Source organism: Emydura macquarii, unplaced genomic scaffold (assembly GCF_026122565.2).
Source record: "Emydura macquarii macquarii isolate MOO-44397 ecotype Brisbane River unplaced genomic scaffold, CSIRO-AGI_Emac_v2 contig_3080, whole genome shotgun sequence".
Taxonomy (NCBI): Eukaryota; Metazoa; Chordata; order Testudines; family Chelidae; genus Emydura; species Emydura macquarii.
This window is the reverse complement of record NW_027133217.1, coordinates 932,392-953,595: the sequence shown is the minus strand read 5'-3', so window position 1 is coordinate 953,595 and position 21,204 is coordinate 932,392. Positions and strand designations below refer to the sequence as shown.

General features: G+C 44.0%; 1 protein-coding gene across 1 annotated transcript in view; it reads left to right on the top strand.

Annotated features, from left to right (window-relative positions):
* The window catches only part of CRHR2 (corticotropin releasing hormone receptor 2), a 237,009-nt gene that overhangs the window by 54,210 nt on the left and 161,595 nt on the right, over window positions 1–21,204 (top strand). Inside the window, exon 3 of the mRNA XM_067530389.1 lies at window positions 7,769–7,888. Coding sequence (XP_067386490.1) covers window positions 7,769–7,888 — 120 coding nt within the window. The remainder of the gene's footprint in view (window positions 1–7,768; window positions 7,889–21,204) is intronic.

Sequence of the window (21,204 nt, the reverse complement as noted above, 5' to 3'; positions counted from 1 at the left end):
CATGTTAATCTCATTGCAAGATAGCTCTGCGAGAGAGAGGGCTGGAAGACAATTTAGGTCAATGGATAGGGTCTTGGCCTGGGATTTGGGACACACAAGATCTCTTCCTAGCTCTGCTACTGTATTGCAGTGGGTTATTGGACAAGTCTCTGTTTTTCCCTCCTATCCTATGTCTGTCTTATCTTTTTAGATAGTCTCTGCCCTAGAGACTCTACAATATCTCACTATATGTTTATACAGTGCCTAAAGGAATGGGACCACGACATTGGTTGGGTCCGTTTGGCACGGCTACGATACAAATCATGTTCATGGAGCAGTGCGATACAACAGTGCATCTAAAGTAGGATATAATAATTTGCAATTGATAAGGTCTATAAATGTCATCTAAACTAACCTCAGCGTACCCTGGTGAGGCTGTTAAATATGATGAGCTCTGTTTTATAGATGAGGAAACTGAAGCACAGCCAGATTCAGGGTTTGTTTACACTGTAGAAATTAGCCAATGCTGACCATGTGTCCAGCTGAACTAGGTCTGAACACTGTTTTGTTGCAAGTAGACAGAGGCTAAGCACAGACCGCACTGTTTCAAGACTCACAGAAAAAACCTGCTGTGAACTGTGGGTGCCAATGAACTGACCCACGGTCATGCAGGAAGTTTCTGGCAGAACCAAGAGCAGAACCCTGCATTCCTAACTCCTGGTCCTTATGCACTACCACTCTTCTGTTTGCTTTGCCACTTCCTAGTGTCCATTTTAATTATTCCTGTTGGCAAATGTGCGGCTTGCTTCAAATATTGCTTATTGAGTTAGTAGTAGTATTATTATGTTAGAAAATGGGGATGTTTTAAACAAGAATTTTAGTGCTGGTCTTGCGTTCAGATTTGTAGTCCAATGAGACCCAAATCCTCGAGGCAAAGAACAGCCTGGGCAATTGCAAGGCAAAGTTTCCCCAGTGCTCTGCCAAAGCATCCCAACCCTATTCTGGAACTCCCACCTGTAGGGCAGTCTGTGTCCCTGTTTAGCCAAGAGGAGCTCAGACAGGTCTGTTCTGGCCGTTAGATTTATGAATGAGATGGCAAATGGGCCTCCTCATTTGAGCTGGCTGTGATAGCAGGTTTACAGCAGAAGCATTGCGCACCCTGTGACTTCTGAGTTGGTAACCCATGAGTGGCCAGGTTTTTGTCCACCCGCAGTATAGCTGATTCTCCGTAATCCTAGCAGCTGACAGTGTCTTGCTCTGTGCTGCGGAGTTCTCGGCCTGTAACCAGGTCGTGACATGTGTAGTCAGGATGCCCTAACTGCCTCTTGTGCCTTCCTCTGAAGTATCTGCTGGAGACAGAATACATGGGTCTGATCCAACCTGGCAAGTCCTATGTTCCTACCATTTTGTCAGCTCCTTTCTGACTGGCAGGTTTCTGGCTGCTGTGGCGTTCTAGAGTACCTTGCCTCACATCCTGCTGGGGGTGTCTTTGTCTGTGTCCTCAATGCCCAAGCAGGGGACAGAGTGCCTCATGGGATAGCTGGCCAGACTGCATTGATACAAACGGATTGGGTGGCAGGTGTAGACCACAGAGATGCAGTTGACATACGGGTTTCTTATACAACCAGCTGTGGTGTGCACACAGTTCATCTGCATGTGTTCTGATGGGTGTCGTACAACCTGGTAACAAAACAACATTTGCACTTGCACTGTACACGGGGAAAGACAAACTGATTCAGCACTTTTTATCAGACAACACCCCCATTGCACTCAATGACCAGAAAAACAGTGGGACTAACCAGAGCCGTGACAATCATTGGGGCTCATTCCCTCGTTCTGTGACCACCCATTCTCTATTTCTTTCTCTCTGTACATTGTTTAAATTTTAACCTTTTGTGCTAGATCTATATCTGGTGTAAATCAATGTACTTACACTAGCTGAAGAGCTGACCCCTTGTTTTCATATTTATCTGCAAAGCCCCTACCTTGCTGTTGGCACTGTATGAATAAATAATACTGTTGAAACGAGTGTGTCTGTGGTCTCTTACAGTGTGTTTGTGGGGGGTTTTTTTTGCACGTTGATTCAAATCACCTTTTTAAAAACATCTTGACAACATACAACTGTGCTTCGGCTGCCTTTTTGTTTTTATAGTGTTCTTCTAATCCTCTTGTAATGTTTCATCATTTTCCTCATGTCATATGATTCACTTGTACAGCTTTTATAGCTATAGAGAATGACAAGGGTATTAATGTTCTGGATGAAATATACCAGCATATAGTTAGGAGCCACTTATTATTAATGCTGTTAGAATCTTTTAACACCTGCAGTAAATATTTCCGGCTTCACTGAAGTTGCAGACTCATCACTGTAAATCTGCATATTGATTTTTTCTTTTTTGTTTCTTGCTCGCTACAGTCATATTTCATTTCCACTAATAAGGAAATTGTCTTCTGTTTAAAAATGATCCTATCAGCTGAAACGGAGATCTGTATTTATCTACGTTTAATCCCCATCTGTCTAGAACAAAATTTGCCAATCTGGATAGTGTGTGGCATCGATCCCACACAAGTGAACGAATGTAAGGACCAGATTCTGATAAAAGGAGCAGCACTTTAGTCGTTTAGTTCCAAGAGTGCACTCTTGGAGGATGGTACTGTTCAGTGTGAGTAAGAGTATCAAAATGTGGCCCTAAGTTAGCATCATCAGGTATGCTTCTATTCTAGATGTGTGTATGGCCTATCAAGGTTCAAATATGGTGCCTGTCACTGGGATCTCTGAGTGCCTTGCACTGTGCCATCTGTGCATGCCCCGTTTGCCTTCAAGTTGAGGAATCTTGTCTTATAGAATCATAGAGTTGGAAGGGACCTCAGGAGGTCATCTAGTCCAACCCCTGCTCAGAGCAGGACTAACCTCAGCTAAATATCTCTTCTAGAGCTTTTATATCCCTTTCTGCTCATTGTTGGCTCGTCGGAAGTAACAATAGAGGGACAGGCCCTTCGCCAGCTAGCATTAGGTGGCTCTTGTGTTTGAGTTCAGTGTAATAGGGCCACTCCTGAAATCCTCACTGAGGTGCAACCACAACAGTTACTGTGTCCAGAGGCAAGTCAGTAAAGTAATAGCTTTTATTAAGGGTCTGATCCTGCAATCCTTACTCAGGTGAACAGCACTGCCTTCCGGATCAGGCCCCTGGAGCTCTAAATTCTACCAGCTGAACAAGGAATGCTGAGTTAAACTTAAAAAGGCACAAAGGAGAAGTTGGGGACTTAAGTTCCCTTTGAAAAACTCCCTTATTACATTTAAAGAAATCAAAATATTTAAAAGTTTGAAAGAGAACAATCAGGCACAGGTAGATAAAGATCCAAATAGACATGCAGTTCAGCCTGACATTGCACTTCCAACGTCAGCCTTGGACAGCTGCCCATCAACTATCTAACAGGGATATGATGATATTAGTTTGGAAAACCCACTGAGAACAGATGAAAATATAGTACATGCATGTTACCCTTTGATCAATAAAGTTCGTCTTTTTTGATGAGTGATGCACTTTCTGGCTTGTAGCCTATGCTGTATGGGAAGAACAGATTGGAAGAAGATTGGTGTGCGTATATGGAAGATAAAATTGTTGATTTACATTGGGAAGGGGAATGGGGAAAATGTAATGGTATGTGCGAGTCTATATAGGAGGTTAGATGGGTTGAATTGGGCTTTCCTTATTAGTGGGGTGGGGTAGAGAAGGAATGTCTAATGGAGGGAGTTGTTTCTTGAGTGTATAGAGAGAATAATGTATGATATTTGTGGTTTCTTGACCATGGTTGGAGAAAGCAAACTTTTTGAGGGCAAGATGTTGGCATGTCTGTCTAAGAACGGGGGTGGGTGCATTGAAGGCTGATCAAAGTTTATGGACTATAGGTGACCGGGAGTTGGGAGGTGTGGAGGGAAAAGAAGATGGAGTCTCTGTTTCTTATGAGAACTGATCTATTAGAAATGGCTGCAAAAGCCTGAGATGGAAAATGTCTTTCTAGCAGTTATTTAATCTTCGAATGTTCAGAAGAAATAAAATAGTTATGGGGCCTAGGCGCCGGCAGGGATGGAATGCGGAGGAAGACCTTGCAACTTAGATAAGGCAAGTTGAAAAATACTGGGCCAAAAATTCCTTCATAAGCAGTTTTTTCTAGTATGTATTGCCATGGAAACTGTGACGTAAAAAGACTTGTTTGTGTAAGGCTATAAAAGCTTTTAGAAATGAATGTTTAAAGTCGCCCCAGCATATAGGGACCACCTTCTTTACGTAAAGAATAAACTTTTGATTTTGCTAATCTGCTGTCTGACTTACTTTGGACTATCCGCTGGGCAACGGACGTGTCAGTAAGGACCCCTGAGTTTGGGTTCTTCCACAGAGGGGAGGTTCCACAATATTGTAGCTCATATTCCAGTCCTATGTCTTGTGTTCTGACCATGGAAATGCACATAGTGGTGGGAGGGCATAAACAGGTTTCTGGTCTATAGGCTGTTGCTGGGAGTGGCATGGGGTGGAATTAAGGTTGTTTTGGGGGATATGCCCTGTGATGTTCTACATGGGTACCTCATATTTAGGAAGCTGTGAACTGTGATGAGTGTATCTGGATATTTATCTGCCCTTAACTGTTCACTTCCAACTCTCATGTTTTGTTTTACTAAACTGTTATAGGCACACAGAGCATCAACGTTAAGTGTACAAAGTCTTTTCTGGCTGTGGTCTGATAACCAGTACAAACTTGCATTGACTGATCGGCAATTCTGAGGGCGGGATGCTGTCCCCTGGCAAGTAGTGAGATCCGAATAACCTTTTTGAGGATGTCAGGAGCACCACAGAATGGTGCTATATCCACAGCTTCTCTTGCTTCCTCTGAATTGGTGTCAACATTTAAACCAACTCCATTGATCCCAGAATTTGATTTTTTATTTTTATTTTTTGTAAATTCTTTTATAGCAACATTTTGCTGCTGACAGAGTCAGAATGAAATGATCAGGATTAGACTAGACCCAGCAGAGGCAAACATATGTCCTGTCTTATATGAGGATAGTATCTGAGGGCAGTTTTGTAGATAAGAGACCAACTTAGAGCTTAAATTATAAATTTTCAAATGCTGATGCTAATATGCTTTCAGAAGCATCACTGTTACCTTTTTCATACATACTTACTTGTGGTTAATTAATTTGCCATTTATTTACCTACTTCTTTATCACTTATTGTTTTATTTGTACTGCTGTATGCCTAGAGATCCCAACCAAGTTTGGGGCTCCAGGGTGCTAGGCGCTGTACAGATTCTGAGAATTTGCAATTTAAAGAGATGACAGGGCAAGGATGGGCAGGGAAACTATGGCACGGTTACAGTGAATTGCTCAAGGTCACACAGCAGGCCTGTGGCAGAAGCATGAAAGGAATCCACATCTCATGAATCCCAGCGCAAGGCCGTATGCATTAGACTACATTGCCTCAAACAATTAGAAGCCTACCTCTCGCAAATAAAAACATGCAGACATGCTCCTCTGAGGGTGCACGGCCTATAAAAAGCTAACCACAGATTAGTGATGTCCAACATTTTCCATGAAATGCCCTCCTTTTTGAAGGAGTTAGGGGGCAAACCACCCCACCCGAGAGAATTGCAGAGGGTGGCATTCTAGAGATACCAATATGCAGTCAAGGCTATTTGAAGATGATGGAATACTGCAGAGGCTCAGTTAAGTTACAACATTCTTCAGTCTGCGCTCAGATCACCTCTGAGGACCCAGGAGTACTGCAGGTTGGGAGCGTTCTGACAGGTTTTTTCTTTGGAAAATGCCAATTTCTAGAAACCAAACCTCTTTACGGGAAAGGTTTGGTTTTGATGGTGCTTTTCTCAGAAATGTTTCTCAGTTCCAGGATATGAAAGAGAGAGATTCCCAGCAGAATAGCCAATAAACTGGTGGTCAAGGCACTCCCTGGGATGTGGGATACCCAGCTTCAGATCACAGCTCTGCCTGATTTGGAGCAGGGACTTGAACCCAAGTCTCCTGCATCCCATGTATGTGGGGTCCCTCCCCCAGGGTTTCACAAAAAAAATTTAAAAAGGGCTTGGCTTCTGCTGAATGTGGAATGGGAAATCTAAAACTTTTGTAGGATGGGAAAGCCATCTCCCACCCAGTTCAGCTTAGGAGTGTCCAGTAGGATTTAGTCCTGAAAACCCTTTTGAAACATACAAATGCATTGATGATGGTCAGATTCCTCTTGTACTTGGCTGCTTCATTCGTGCAGGGAGGTGGGGAAGCAGGACATAGTAGAAAGAGGAAGGAATACTGTCTCATTCTTGTGCCTGCAATTCAAGCAGGGTGTTGATAAATTGGAGAGGATTCAGAGAAGAGCCATGAGAATGATTAAAGGATTAAAAAAATCCTGCCTTCTTATAGGGATTGATTCAAAGAGCTCAATCTCTTTAGCCTAATGAACAGCAGGTGAAGGAGTGACTTGATAATGGTCTATAATTACCTACATGGAGAACAGATATTTAAATAATGGGCTCTTTAGTCTAATGGAGAAAGGTCTAACACGATCCAAGGGCTGGATCCATGCTAGGCAAATTCAGACTGGAAATAAGGTGTAGATCTCTAACAATGAGGGTAATTAACCATTGGAACAATTTACCAAGGGTTTGGGGTGGATTCTCCATTACTGACCATTTTAAAATCAAGATTCAATCTTTTTCTAAAATCCGATCTAGGAATTATTTGGGGGAAGTTCTTGACCTGTGTTATACAGCAGGTCAGACTGTATGGTCACAATAGCCCCTTCTGGCCTTGGAATCCATGAATCCCCTTTGATTTCAGTACCTCTCTTCCCCAACACCTTCCTCCGAAGTCCCTCTGCTCTACTGGGACCCGCAGTTCTTGTCACTTTTCCTCAAGGTCTTGCCCCTTTGTAGATATTATTCTCCCTCCCCAAATTGTCTCTCCCGCACCCCCATGCCTTTGTCTATACTATCTATCACCCATCCACACAGGAAAGACATTTCACTTGCAGATGGACAAGAGGTTAATTTCTTCGTGTCACTTTCCCTTGAGATTTCCTTGCTGATCTAATTTGCATGAAACATTCTTGCTAAGGGATAATAATCAGGCCAATAGCAGCTGGCGATAAAACTGTGTGTGTGGGGGGGGGGCGGGGGGGGGGGAGAAGAAGCAGAAGAGTGGGGCGGACAATGCAAGCAGGAATTGGAAAGCTGCCAAACGAGGGGGCTACATGCTAGAGGTATGTCCCTTACCCGGCACTTGCTGGAATTCTATTGGTTACCCAGCTGCTGTTCAAAGCAGAAGCGCTTGGACAATTTAGCTGCACAGCCAGACACAGGATTGCAGCCCACCGTTCAGTGCACCGAGAGGGAGAGGGGTGCACACAAGAGATTGCAGAGAGTTCAGATTTTGATTTCTCTTTGAAAGAGGAAAGAGGGGAGGGAAAGATCCCAGAAAAGAAGAAAAGCTGATCAGATTCCACAGCCCACTGGGGGGGGCGAATAATGGATGCGACCATATTTCAAATCATCATAGATGAATTTGATGCCAACTGCAGCCTGCTAGTTGCTTTGCAAGATACTTTTTTGGAGAATTCTTCAGTTCCCTTCCTTGGCTTTGATGGTAGGAGGCGTTCGCCTATAACAGGGCTTGGAAAAGCCTCGGGTTACATTTCTTAGAGTTACGCTTTGTTTTTGTGATGTGAACATGTTGCTTCCGTGCATTCTCAATCGCTTCTCTTTCGTTTATCTTTTTAATGTGAAGGTCCATATTGCAATGCCACCACTGATCAGATAGGGACCTGCTGGCCGAGGGCCACTGCTGGGGAATTGGTGGAGAGACCCTGCCCGGAGTTTTTCAATGGGATCAAATACAACACCACCCGTAAGTACAAACTACCCTCTTCTCTGTCTGTAGCTTGTGCCGAGAAAAAAACTGCTCTTATGAAGCCGCTTGATGCATCCTCATAAAAAGCAGTTTCTTAAGTGTTTGGCTGGGAATTGACACATCCTCCACCTTTTGAGTGATGCATGCAAATTCCTGTCTTGAGATTTAACATAAACTTGGCCTTTTGAACACTTAAAGATGTTTCTTTAGGCAGATCTGGTGAAGAACACACGCTGTGCATTTTAAGGAGACAAGGAAATTAAACATGCCAACTGAATTTTTGGTATATTTATAAGTGTGCTCCTGGTTTGTGGATTTGTGCACGTGTGTTTTAATTAAATTAATTATCTAGCTAGCTTGCTCAATCCTCAAGCTTAATAAATTGCAGATATGCTCAGGAAGAACCAATCCTCTGGAGGGAGCAAAGTATGTCTGAATAGGGGTTAGAGTGCACTGGAAAACCCTGAAGTCCTGATCTAATAGTAGAGGCTGGGGTGCCAAATCTACTTATCTTCACTTATTAATCAGGAATGGATGCAGTGCTTTAAGCCGGTTGCGTTAGGAGCTCCGGTTCGTATCTGCCAGCACAGTAAAGTGCAGTCTGATGTGTTCCTTACAAATTGTTTGCAGTTGGCTATAAATATTTTCAGAACTAAACAATAGTGAGTCATTAGCACGTGTTTTAGAGGGGTTTATTTTCAGGCTGTGGAGTCAGGCATTCATTTCCCATCATTCTGATCAATATTGATACATCCTTTGAGGAGCTTTCAGCTGATTAAGTGCCCCCAAATACTAGCTTCATATATACATGGTCCTTTGGTTAACATCCTTCTTCAGCGTATTTTTAATGTGTGTTTCTGCATCTCGGGAAGTTTCATTCTATTCTTGTCCTTGGCTCTTGTGGGGAATTAATTCAGGTTAATAAGTTTCGAGTGTTTTCTTAGGGTCCAAATTCACTTGGATTTCTGTCAGTCTGAAGAAGCAGGATCTCAGGGAACCTTGCGTCTCTCTTAGAACTTGATTTTAACTAGTTGGTAGTGGATTCCTCTTCCTTCCTCCTCCCGCCCCCCGCTTATGGCCATATTTGCAAAAGGTAGCAGTTCCCAGTATCTCCCATTGCGAACAAAGGCAGCTGCTGGAGACTGAGGACTCCTGAAAATCAGTGTCGGATCCTCATTCTGCAATCCTTCCTTGGGCAAACCACCCACTGAAGTGAGCAACAGGTTTGCCTGGGTAAGGGCTGCAGGATTGGCCTTCTGTGAGTTGTGCTCTTTCTGATGAAATGTGCAATGCCTTTCTAAGGGCCAGACCCTGCCATCCTTCCTCCTAAGGAATACTCTGTTACTTTGCAAGCCGTACCAGTGGAATCAGTAGGACTATTCAAGGAGCCAGGTACAACTCCACAGGAGTAAGGGTATTGGAATATGGCCCTAAAAGAGCTACTGATGTGCCTTCTGTATAAGTGTACATAAAAGAAGAATGGGGAATATTAATCTTCCAACTTCCCTTTCTATATAGGAAGTTGGTTTAATTGATTTTCTGAGTTCATACTTCCCAAAGGGTTTGATGAAAACAGCATGGTCTGGTTACTAACTATCTGCATCCTTCCAGACAAACAGGAGAGATGTTAAAGAGATTTCCTGTGCCCAGAAAAACCTAAAAATCCCCTCTCCCCTCCTTTCTTTTTCATTCTTCATTACTGGCATTTTCAGTATTTCATAGCAGGCTTAATTTAATTGGAAGTTCCATCTTTTCTGAATATTGTTTCTCAGTGGTGATCATTTACATTGCATTAGCAGGAAACGTTCTCTAAATACCCTGCTCTAAGATCTATGGCACAGTTATTACAGCTCAACATTAGTTACATGCTGTTTCCAGGATAATATGCTCCTAAATAAACAATATTCAGATACCGCGCCGGGAAATCTATTCCAGTCATATGAAATGGATCGTTATTTTTTTCCTTTCAAACTTGGGTCTAAAGTAGAAAACGATGTATATACACATATAGTAAATTAGGATATGTCTGCATTAATATACACCTTAGTAAATTAGGATATGTTTTCAATGCTGCATTGAGATGTCAGAGTTCTGCATCAATGATAGCCTGTGGTAGATGTCTAGGGAAATTCTGCTCTTCAGTGTATTTAGCTATGGACCTGATCCTTCAACTCCTTGCTCACATGAGCAAAGAGTGTTTGCAGGATGAAGCCTGGATTTAAGACTGCTTGTAAAATCAATGGCTTAATTACCAACTTGTAGACTTTCTTAAATATATTTTAACAGCAGGACTGTTAATTGTTATCCAGTCTGCTCCAATTAAGATTTTAATGCAGAGATGCAATTACTTCTGTAATTTGAAAGAGATGTCAATTAATACAGTCCGGGCATATCTAATATTCCTGGAGGCCCATCTGCTTCCCACACTTTGGGTACTTCTACTTGAGATGTTTCGCTTAGATAGTTTATTAAATTTACCAGGACGCCCTATGCAGCAGATCCCAGTCTGTTTGGAAGTAGATTGTATACATAATGCAAATAGTAAAATAAGCACAGTCAACTGAATATAAACAGTAACTTGATCTCAAGAATGATAAGGGCAAATAACCCGACTATAACGTGAAGTATTGTTTTGGAAATTACTTAGAGTTGACACAAGAGATTTCTACCCTAGAACGCTTAGTTCAATTCTTTTCTGCTTGTGGCACAACACCACAATCAATTTTAAATAGTCAGAACCAAGGGGTACAGGTAAGAAATAGTTTGATGTTATTTCCCAGTAAGTGTTGGCACCATACTCTTATCTGATTCCTTGGACGGTAGGCAAAAACTTGCTACATCAAATGTTTGTCTTAGCTATTATCCTGTTGTTGACATGAAGAAGGAAGATAGTTATTGGCTTGATGGCAGTTACCCTTTAGGAACCATTACATATTTTTGTGAGTTGCACATTTAATCTCTGTAAATAAAGACTTGGGAATCAAATGATGAAGTAATGGATCTTGATCTTCTAAACAGAGTGGGCTAGATCCTTGGCTGGTTCAAATCGGTGTAGCACCATTGACTTCAGGGGAGTATGACTTAACACCAGCTGAGCATCTGATCCTCTGAGCCAAATTGATCTGAATGCAATGGAGTTATCCCAGGGTGAATATGACCTCCCACTTACCACCAAAAGAAGGATCATGCAGGAAACATTGGGAACTCCAATATTTAATCCATATTCCCTAACCCTAATGCCTCATTTCCAGCTGTGCTCTTACAAAACCACATACACTCAGACAGGCAGATGCAATAACAAAGGAAACTCTCAAATGATCCAGCAGAATTGATCCAAAAGGAACTAAAAACAAGATGAAAATTACCCCGAGTCAATGCACAGACACTCCCATTCAGCTATGATACAGAGAGAGTAGCTTGTGAGTATAACTAAAATCCTATCTTTTAAGTTTCCCTGTGATTTTTGTCTAAGAACTGTAAAGTGATACTGCAAACTTTCCGATGGGTTAGTAAAGCCACAGGTCCAGGTCTGCTTTCTTTATCATGTGTGCTCCATGACTGCGGTGAATTCTTTTTTCTGGTGTGTTTTCATGAGGCAAAGACGTGTTAACAAATACAGCTCTGCTCATCCTTGAGTCTGACTCGCCAAGAAGTACAAACAAGCGTGTGTTCTCTGGTCAGGGTTCTGCAAATGATAATGCTCAGTCGTCAATTTGCTTTCCCTATACTTATGCTGCCATAGAATTTACAAAGAAATAAGACCCCCCAAAAATAAAAATAAAAACCCTACCAATATATATAGGTGTGGATGTGTATATATTCAATGGCCAAAAAACTACGTTAATGTGGAGTTACGGGAGCTTGGTGGTGTGTCATCCCCTTGCAGAACATTGAGGGGTACTGTCAGTAGCAAGCAGGGATGTGAGGACAGTCTACGGATTTATTATCACCATAAATGGCAGGTAAAGTGAATGTGGTTGGTGTTGGGTGTAGCTGTACTGAGTGGTGGAGGCTGTAGTTAGCTCTGGTTAGTAGTCGTGTATTTGAGAGATGTGAGGATTAATTTGAAGTGTGTGACAGAGCTGGGCTTGTGAGATGAGATGGATGTTTTCCACCCTCTAATGTGTGCAGGGAGAGAGAAGAAATGATTACTTTGAGAATGCAGCATGCACCATTTCCATGGAGAATCGGGCAGGTCCTGTCAGTAGCATGGTCCGGGGCTTTTATTAGAATGGATATGGTCAGCAGTGAGGTGGAACATGACAGGATTCTGATGCGTCAATGATAGTTAAGTGAAAGAGTAGGTCTGAGAGGGTATCCTGTGAAGAAATCCGAGGGGGTTATAAGAGGTTGTGAAGTGGTTCTCCAATTGTACGTAGATTGTATTTATCTAAGGACATGGCTAACTGTGAGTGCACGAGTTTTTGTCCTTTATCAGTGCTAGATGGAATCCTATCAGCGAGAGCGAAGGGGCTGTAAAAGGAGGCAAACTGTGGGGATATGCGTGAATGGGGCATATTGGCGCATTGCTGAACAAGCGCAGAGGTAAGCTTGCACAGGCAACTTTGACTGGGCATTTCCTGGTTTTCAGATGTTAGAGTTTTGCTCAGCTCAGTGTTCTCCAAGGGAACAACATGACACCAGGCCACCTTAACTCTGAATGAACACAGAGGTTTTTTTGTCATTGAATTTCCTGGGGGGTGCTTTTAACAGGAAAAGAGGGGTTGTTGGTAGAAGTACGTATCATGTCCTGCAATTTGGATATGAAGCCAAATCAGCCTGTGGTGACCCATCCTTAGGCATGAATACCCTGTGCTCTCCCACAAACTTCTGCAGCTTTGTGATCCAGGAATTGCCCAGAACCCACACGCTGGCAACCCTGGATTGCATGGCTTTCTTTTCCCACAGCAGTACTGTGCTCGTAGTCCCAAACCTCTGCACTGTGTCTCTTTAGAAACACCACCTGAATCAGTTGCCACTTGCTACACACTCCCCCTCCCCCTCCCCGGAGCAGATTTTCCTGAAACAGATTTTCCTCAAAATACAGATTTTCCTCAAACAAGCAGTCCAAGATTTGGCTACCACCCGTGCTCATTGCCTCCCCTCCCCTCCCCACATAACCGCTCTCTCTGTGGCCCCTACCCCAGCCAGTCCTCTGTCTTAGGCGCCTCCCCATCCAACATAACAAAAGTTTTGGTTAGATCGGCTGCTGACTATTCTGCTATGTTCACTGTACACCTCCCTGTCACATAAAACCACATTAGATTGTAACAGAGACAACTTGTAGCAAGGAACATATTGCACTGGAGTACAAAGATTCAGACTAGGAACATTTTAACCTGCATCACAGCAGTAGTTTGATCTCTACCTCTCAGGCTGGGGTGTGGGCGGGGGTGGTGAACTCCCCCCATCCCTCAGAAATGCTTTGAAAAACAGCTGGTTTTTTTCAGGACTTGTCTCGCTGGAGCCCTGGCTCCAATGACCCCCCAAGGTGGATCACTAACTTTGCACTCCCACAAGAATATGAAATATCAAGAAAATCCATGCATGCATGTGGCTTTTAGAGCACTGAGAAGTGTTGGGGAAGAATAGCAGGACCGCAGGCCCCTGGAGGGAAAGTGCTCCTCTGCACATTTCTCTGCAGCAGAGGAAACTCTGAAAGGTGAGACAGCCCATTCATCTCAGTGGATATTCTCAGCTGAATGAGAACCCCCATGGCTCTAGAGGCATGCAACCTGAAATAACAGCTCTGTTCCTAAAAGCCTCCCATGACAGGATTCCACATTGCATTGGAAGCCTATTGCAGAGCTTATCTACCTTTATCATTAGAAAGTTTTCCCTAATATCTAACCTAAATCTCCCTTGCTGCAGAATAAGCCCATTACTTCTTATCCGAACTTCAGTGGACATGGAGAACAACTAATCACCTTCCTCTTTATAAGAGTCCTTAAGATATCTGACGAATGTTTCCAGGTTCCCCCTCAGTCTTCTTTTCTGAAGTAAACAGGCCCATTTTTTAACCTTTCCTCAGAGGTCAGGTTGTCTTCATTTTTTATCACTTTTTGTTGCTCTCCTCTGGACTCTTTTCAATTTGTCCTCATCTTTCCTAAGTTGGTGCCCAGAATTGGACATAGCTCTCCAGCTGAAGCCTCACCAGTGCCAAGTAGAGTAGCACAATTACCTTCTGTGTCTTACATACGGTCCTCCTGGTAAGACACCCCAGAATATTAGCCTTTTTCACAGCTGCATCAGGTTGTGCAGTCATATTCAATTTGTAATCTGCTTTAACCTTCAGATCCTTTCCAGAAGTGCTACCACCTAGCCAGTTATTCCCCATGTTGTAATTGAGCATTTGATTTTTCCTTCCTAAGTGGAGTACTTTGCCCTCATCTTTGCTGAATTTCATCTGGTTGATTTCAGACCAATTCTCCAGTTTCTCAAGGTCATTTTGAATTCTAATCCTGTCTTCCAAAGTGCTAGCAACCCCACAGCCTTGGTGTCATCTGCAAATTTTATAAGCGAACTCTCCATTCCATTATTCAAGTCGTTAATGGAAATATTGAATGTGATCGGACCCAAGATAGACTCCTGTGGGACCGAACTGGATGTGCCCTCCCAGTTTGACAGTGAACCATTGATAACTCCTCTTTGAGTACAGTCTTTCAACCAGTTGTTCACCCACCTTCTAATAATTTCACGGAGGCCGCATTTCCCTAGTTTGCTTAGGAGGAACGTCTCGTGGAATTGTGTCAAAAGCCACGTTAAAATGAAAATCATATGAGAGCGGTAGATAGGGCCTGTGTGGGCGTAAGAGGCCCCCAGATCTGGGCACACAAACAGGAGAGGAGACTGTGGGGCTGATAGGTGTCCCTGCCCCTATTTTTCCCTAGTCCCCCACCATTCACCCCCACTATCCCACTCCTTCTAACCCCCAAGGCTCCATCCCCTGAGCCTCCAACCTCGCTCCCCTTTTCTACCTCCCTCCCCATTTATCTCCCTCTGCATAGCTCCTCTTCTCTCACTGCAGCCCTGAACCCCTCTTTCCCCACTTGCCACCCCCTAATTAGCCCTCCTCTCCCAGGAAGCATTCCCATGTCTTATTTTTTCCTCCAAGACATTGAGCGATGCAGGGGGGTTGGGGTGCAGGGGGTTGGGTGCAGTGGCAAAGCAGGGGGTGCAGGGGGTGGGGTTCAGTGGCAAAGCAGGGGGTGCAGGGGGTTGGGGTGCACTGGCAACATTCTGGATTGCATCAAGACACCTTTCTAAGGATACGTCTATACTTGCGGTGGCTTTTAGAGTACAGACATGCACGGCTAGCTAGCACGGGTATGAATAACAATATAGGCAATTAGGCAAGTGAAACAGAGTGCCCTACACAACCCCCAAGGTATGCACCCTACATAGGCTCTCTACACATCCAAGAAGTGCCTTCAAACCAACACTGCTAGAATCCTGCTATCTCCTCCCCTGCCAATGCCGTTCTCTACAGCATGTAGCTACACATGTAATGCTTGTACTCTACCCTCCACTGTAAATGTACACATAGCCCTAGAGTCATTATGATCTGATTGTTTGGTAGCACACTGGGAAGCTGATTCATGGTTTCCCTTCAGCAGGTTTCCACCTCCTGGAAACCTTCCCCCCGAACTGGCATGAAGGAACTCTCTTGTGAGCCAGCGGTGCAAGAGTACATGAGGAACTGTAAAAGTAGGACATGGTGCAGCAGTACATTAGCATAGGGGAAGTCTGGTTTTGCTCTTCATAAGCTTAGTGGACGTCCCTGCTTTGATATTACTAAGAGAGAAAGGAGGAGAAATAGCTGTGTTAGGAGAAATAGCGGGCACCCACAAATGCGATTGTGTATCAAAATGGTGAGGTCAAAGCCCCCAGAAGCCTAGAGGAATTTTGTGGGAGAAAATACAGAAGCCTTGAGTTAGCACAGACAATCGAGGTCTCAGTAAGTCAAATTGTTTTCCTTTGTCTGACAGGTCAGTTCAAACCAGCCTTTCAAGGGACTCTAGAGAATGTCTGTCATGCACACCCACAAAACCAGGTGTTTCCAGATGGTTATTGGTTTCTTTTCAGTAATCAGTTCAGCCATTAAAGCCATCACCTATTTCATGTTCCACAGAGAATTTCCCATGGCGCTTTGTTGCTTCACTTTAGCCTTGACCATAGATGAATAATCGTGTGTGTGTGTGTGTTTATGGGAGGAATTAAGGGCTCTTCCCCGCCCCCCCATTTAAAATGGAAAAATGCAGAGAATGTATTGTTTAACTAGGCGAAAGAAACGTACCAGGATAATTTTCATCAGTTAAGCGACTGCACATTTAATGGGAACAAATCTCTGCTGCTTTTCTTTTGCATTAGGAATTGTTGAAAATGTTTCTGAAAAGTAGATTGTAATTCTATGCATAAAACCAGAAATCTTTCTAGGAAATCAGCAGTCTCTGAGCCATGTTCATACTGTATAGCACAGTACCTGTTCAGGTCATTATAGAACTGTTCATTTTTTAAGTGGCTGACTTGAATTCTGTACTGGTATTTCTACTTATGTTCCCACCAGCTACCTTTAGCCCAGATGTTGCTACTATGAGCCCTTCTATTCAGAGTTCAATTTTACATGGTCTCCTTTTGTAAGAGGCTCTTCCATTGGTTAATGAAGAGTTTTCTTTGAAAACTGAGCACCTTAGTAAGAGATTTTGCGTCTTATGTTCTGATAGCCTCAGTCTGTATCAGGAAGAGAAATGAAATACCCGTCAATGCAGCTTGACAGATTAGGGTTATTCTGATGCCATTTAAATATGATTGGGTGCAATGCAGAAATACAGAAGATGTGTGGATTGGAGGCAGAGGAGGGAGGCGAGAGTTCTCAACAGTGCCTCAAAGCCAACCTGAAATTAAATAAAAATGGCAATATAGCAAAGCCCTTTTATTTGTTTAAAGTATATTTTTAAGAGTAGGGCTTTGCAAAGAGCTGGAGATACCATTTGGTTTTGCAGCAAAATGCACCTGTCCCTCTCTTTACCCTGCAAAGTCAATGTCTTAAGACATTTCTACAGGGACCCAACACTATCCCCTTTGTCCCTCTGCCCTTCCTGTCACTCTTCTGGGCATCCCAATGTGTTTTTCATTGGATTTTAGAAAAAGAAAATGAGCAGAGGTGCAATAGGAGAAGTTGGCTTTGAACCCATGCTAAAGACTGCCCTCCTTGTACTGGAAGGATAAGACCCTCCTGTGCGTAGCTGAAGGGATTGTGCCCTATGGATGAATGGTGTTGGGAACAGGAGCCAAAAGTGCCAGGTGCAGATATGGAGTCAGGTTCCTCTTTCATTTACAGCGGTATGAATCAGGAGAAATTCCAGTGAAGTGGAATCCGTGTCAAGCCGGTGTGAGAGGCGAATCAGGCCATAGTGTCTCATTTCCAAGTTCGTTGCAGGGGTGCTGCCTATGTGACATCTGCTCTGGAGGGCTGAACCGTGCTGCACTCATAAGAGCTCTCCAGCTGCTGGCTGGTGTGTGGGGATGGGAACAGCAGGATCATTGCCAGGCCCTTTTCAGACATACTCCCTCAGGGCAGGATGCCCTGTTGGCATTGCTGCCCAGCCTGCCTACCACTGTGCATCCAATCCAAACGATGGCGGCCTTCTCCATGGATTGCATTAGGGATGGAGAATGGGGCTCCTGCCCTGGGCAATGCATCCACACTACAGCAACCAGGGTTCAGCCCTATGTAACTGTCACTGCAGTTTGGGGAGTAAATTAAGTAGGTACCTTAATGTTAAGTGAGGGAATAGGAGGAATAAAGGAGATGGATGAGAAGTAGAAAAGAGAATGGGGCAGAGAAGAGAAGACAGTCTGCAAAGATATGGAGAGAGGGAATGGAGATCCTTAGGCAGATCAAATGAGATTTATGGGTGAAGATCTGAGGCCAGATCTTCGGGTGGTGTCAGTCAGCTTAACCTCAGTGGAGCTATGCACAACAGAGGATTTGACCTATCATGCAGATATTCCCTTCGCTCACCAGCCCTGCATAGTTTAGATCAGGTTGTACCCTGGGTCTAATAGTTTGAGGCTATGTGTTTGAATCCATGCACGGCTGTTGGGTGTCATTTTTTCTCCTCCAGGTTTCCCTTTACTTATTTATTAAGCCTAATTTTTGTGAAGAGATTGTTCTGATGATGCCGCAGTTTGGGAAGGGCATGTTGGAAGCAACGTTTAAAAAGTGAATTGAAACAACCAATCTTTCACCCTTGTTCAGTCGTTACCCTTTGAAACGTGTAATCTCTCCATCAAGTATCAAACTACACTAATAGCATGTAGTACAATAAGGAGATTATTAATACTATTTCAGTCACTTTTCTGATTTTTCTCCAGATAATCAAACGTTAATTAGTGTGTTTCTGTGTTGGGTTATTTAGGTGGCTTTTCTGTGCGCTAATCAGATCATGCTTGATTAGGTTTCCGTTGATGTTGTGCAGACTCTGCAAATCTTCCAAAGTCAGGGTCTGATCTGGTAGCATGGATTTAAGCAAACTCCCACTGGGCCAGAGCCTGGCTGATGTAAATCAGGATCGACTTCAATGGAGCAGCACTGATTGATACCAGCTGGGAAACTGGTTCCAGGATTTCACTGAGAGACATGCCCTTGGCCAGTCCGACTCAGGCATCCAAATATTTTAGAGAAATGATTCTCAATTTGTGTCTCAGGGCTCACTTCCCATGAGCCCCATGGAAGGCGTCTGTGTCACATTGGTGGGACATCTGTCCGTCTTCAAGCTGCAATACTTGCTGCTAGTCATAGATTAAACTAGTTCAGGGCACTCTTCTGGTTTTCAGATGCTCTTCTGACCAGCTCAGTAGAGGTAGGAAACAATCCCATATGCCTCCCTGCATGCTCCGTGGCTGCTTCATATCTTCCTTTGACAGGTGTTTCTTTGGTGCAAATAGAACTGTGCTTGACTTTTTGATCGATACTGGAGGAGCAGCAAATATGTAGACTCAAAGTGCAAGGCCACCAGGAAATAGGGGAAGCAGAGAGGTAAGGGTGATTGCATGCTGAGGTCTAATACGGTATTAAGGTAAGTCCTTACCCACAGGGATAGGAAACGAGCAGCACAGATACAAAAAGAGTGTGGGAGGAGGAGGATCAAAACCAAAACACTATCAAAGCAAAAGCAAACACTGCACACACAACTCTCCCTAGGGAGAGAATGAGAGAGAGAATGAATGACATGTGTCTACTAGTCCTTTCATTTTGGGAAAGTCTACACTGCATTAAAAGACCTGTGGCTGGCCCAGGACAGCTGGATTGGGCTGTGGGGTTATAAAATAGCAGTGTGGACATTCAAGCTTGGACTGGAGCCTGGGCTCTTAGACCCTGCAAGGGGGGATGGTCCCAGAGTCCAGGCTCCAGATGAGCCAGGATGTCTACACTGCTATTTTAGCCCTGCAGCCTAGCCCTACAAGCATGAATCAGCTGACCTGAGCTCTGAGGCACAGTGCTGTGGGGTTTTTATCACAGTGTAGATATACCTCTAATGCACTAGCGGAAGATACTCCTACTACAGTGATGAGGGCAGGATAAGAAGCTACAAAGAACAGAATGAGTGGACCTTCCCAAACAGCTGCACCCAGCATGTTAAGCTCTTGATACCAAATCTCCCATTGACTTTAATGAGCTTTAGATGAGGTCCAGTGTGACGTTTATTTCCTTCATTATCCTCCCCTACAATTCCTTTTTCATGTAATCCAGCTCCTGCCTGAGGGAAGCTTTGGAACTGGGAAGAAGAGGGGAGCCGGCCATGAGACCATTTCTCTCCTAAGAAATGGTCAGCCGCGGGAGATCAACTGAGAGCCGTTGGTTTATAGTGCTTGCGTTCCAGGCTCGGCCTCTCAGGTACCAAAAAAGGAGCCATGTTAAAGACAAGTACATTCAGGATGAATATACACCTGCAATTTTTCCTTTGGTCACTAGATGTCACTTAGCATGCAGGTAAATGCACCTAGCACCAAATTTATTGGTGATTTCAAGTGTGTTGTACATGACATGTGGTGTAAAAGTGGGTCGGAACACTGGTGTTGAGTTGTTGTTCTGATTTTTGTCCTCTGTTCTAATTAATAGACCATGCTGCCTTTGCCACTAAAGTGTCCATCACAGAAGATGGGCAAAAGTGATGTGGAGGTGGATGGTGAAACCAAATCAAGGGCTAAAATGGGGAAAGAGAGCACCTGGAAAAAGAAATGGAAGGCACTCCAGTCTTTAGGAGCTCCTGGGAGGAGCAGGGAGAGCTTTCACAGATCGCCCGGAGGGTATTGTCCACAATGCTGCTCTTGTAAACGTACCTGGGCTAGCTTTCATTGAGCTACTGCGAGACCCAATGACAGTGAAGCTTTGGCAGCTAGCTTATGCAGGAGCACGTGCTGCCATGACTTTACTGCTATCAGTATGTGAGCTAGTTGGGCTAAGCACTGCAGACATACCCCAAGTCCCCAGAAGGGCTGTTAACCTGTAGGCTATTGGAAAACGGCAGTTCATCTTAGGCACACAGGATGGATAAGGAGAAACTTCTTGGGCACCAAGAAGGAATGAGTTCTACCGGAGCACTTGGCATTGTGGGAAAACCTAATTGAGTCCGTTTAGCAACATCCCAGTAAGGGGAGATCCCTAAACGAACATAATGAACCGTAATCTGCTGACTTTCCAGGGATGCTGGAAGGTCTTTTTTTAGCCAGGTTATTGGAGAGGTGGAAATGCCCATGATAAGGGCCAGCATTTGTGCCCAACAGTGATGGGGCCATGTCAGAACATAGCTTAGTCGTCTTGATCTGACATCGGTGGATCAAAATGGATCAAAAAGTGATTCACTCCAGGTTTTGGGAAGTTGCTGGTCACGCCAAGAGCCCACAGAGGCACTCATCCCTTGTCATTATGTGTCTAAATTATTGATCTAAATAGTAAGAGATTCTTGTTCCCTTTACAATCCTCTTCTAGTATGTTTCATTTTCCTCTTCCTTTCAGATTTGTCCATGTTAGAAAGTCAGCTAATCATGGAATAAGATCAGTTCCAGCCGTGTCAGGCTTGGCATTTTCCTCTAACAAGCTGCAGGAGCTGCTCCTGTTCATTTCAACAATGAAACTCCAACGGCCTGGTTCTCCATGGCATTGTGCAGACTGGAAATAAAACGTACCAGGGTACCGGACAGTACAGAATCGGGGCCTAAGAGTTCCACCCTTAGTCTGTCCTTCAGCAGGACTTCTGGGAATGGGAATGAAAAGAAACCTGTTATGCGGGATTCAACTAGCCCCAAGT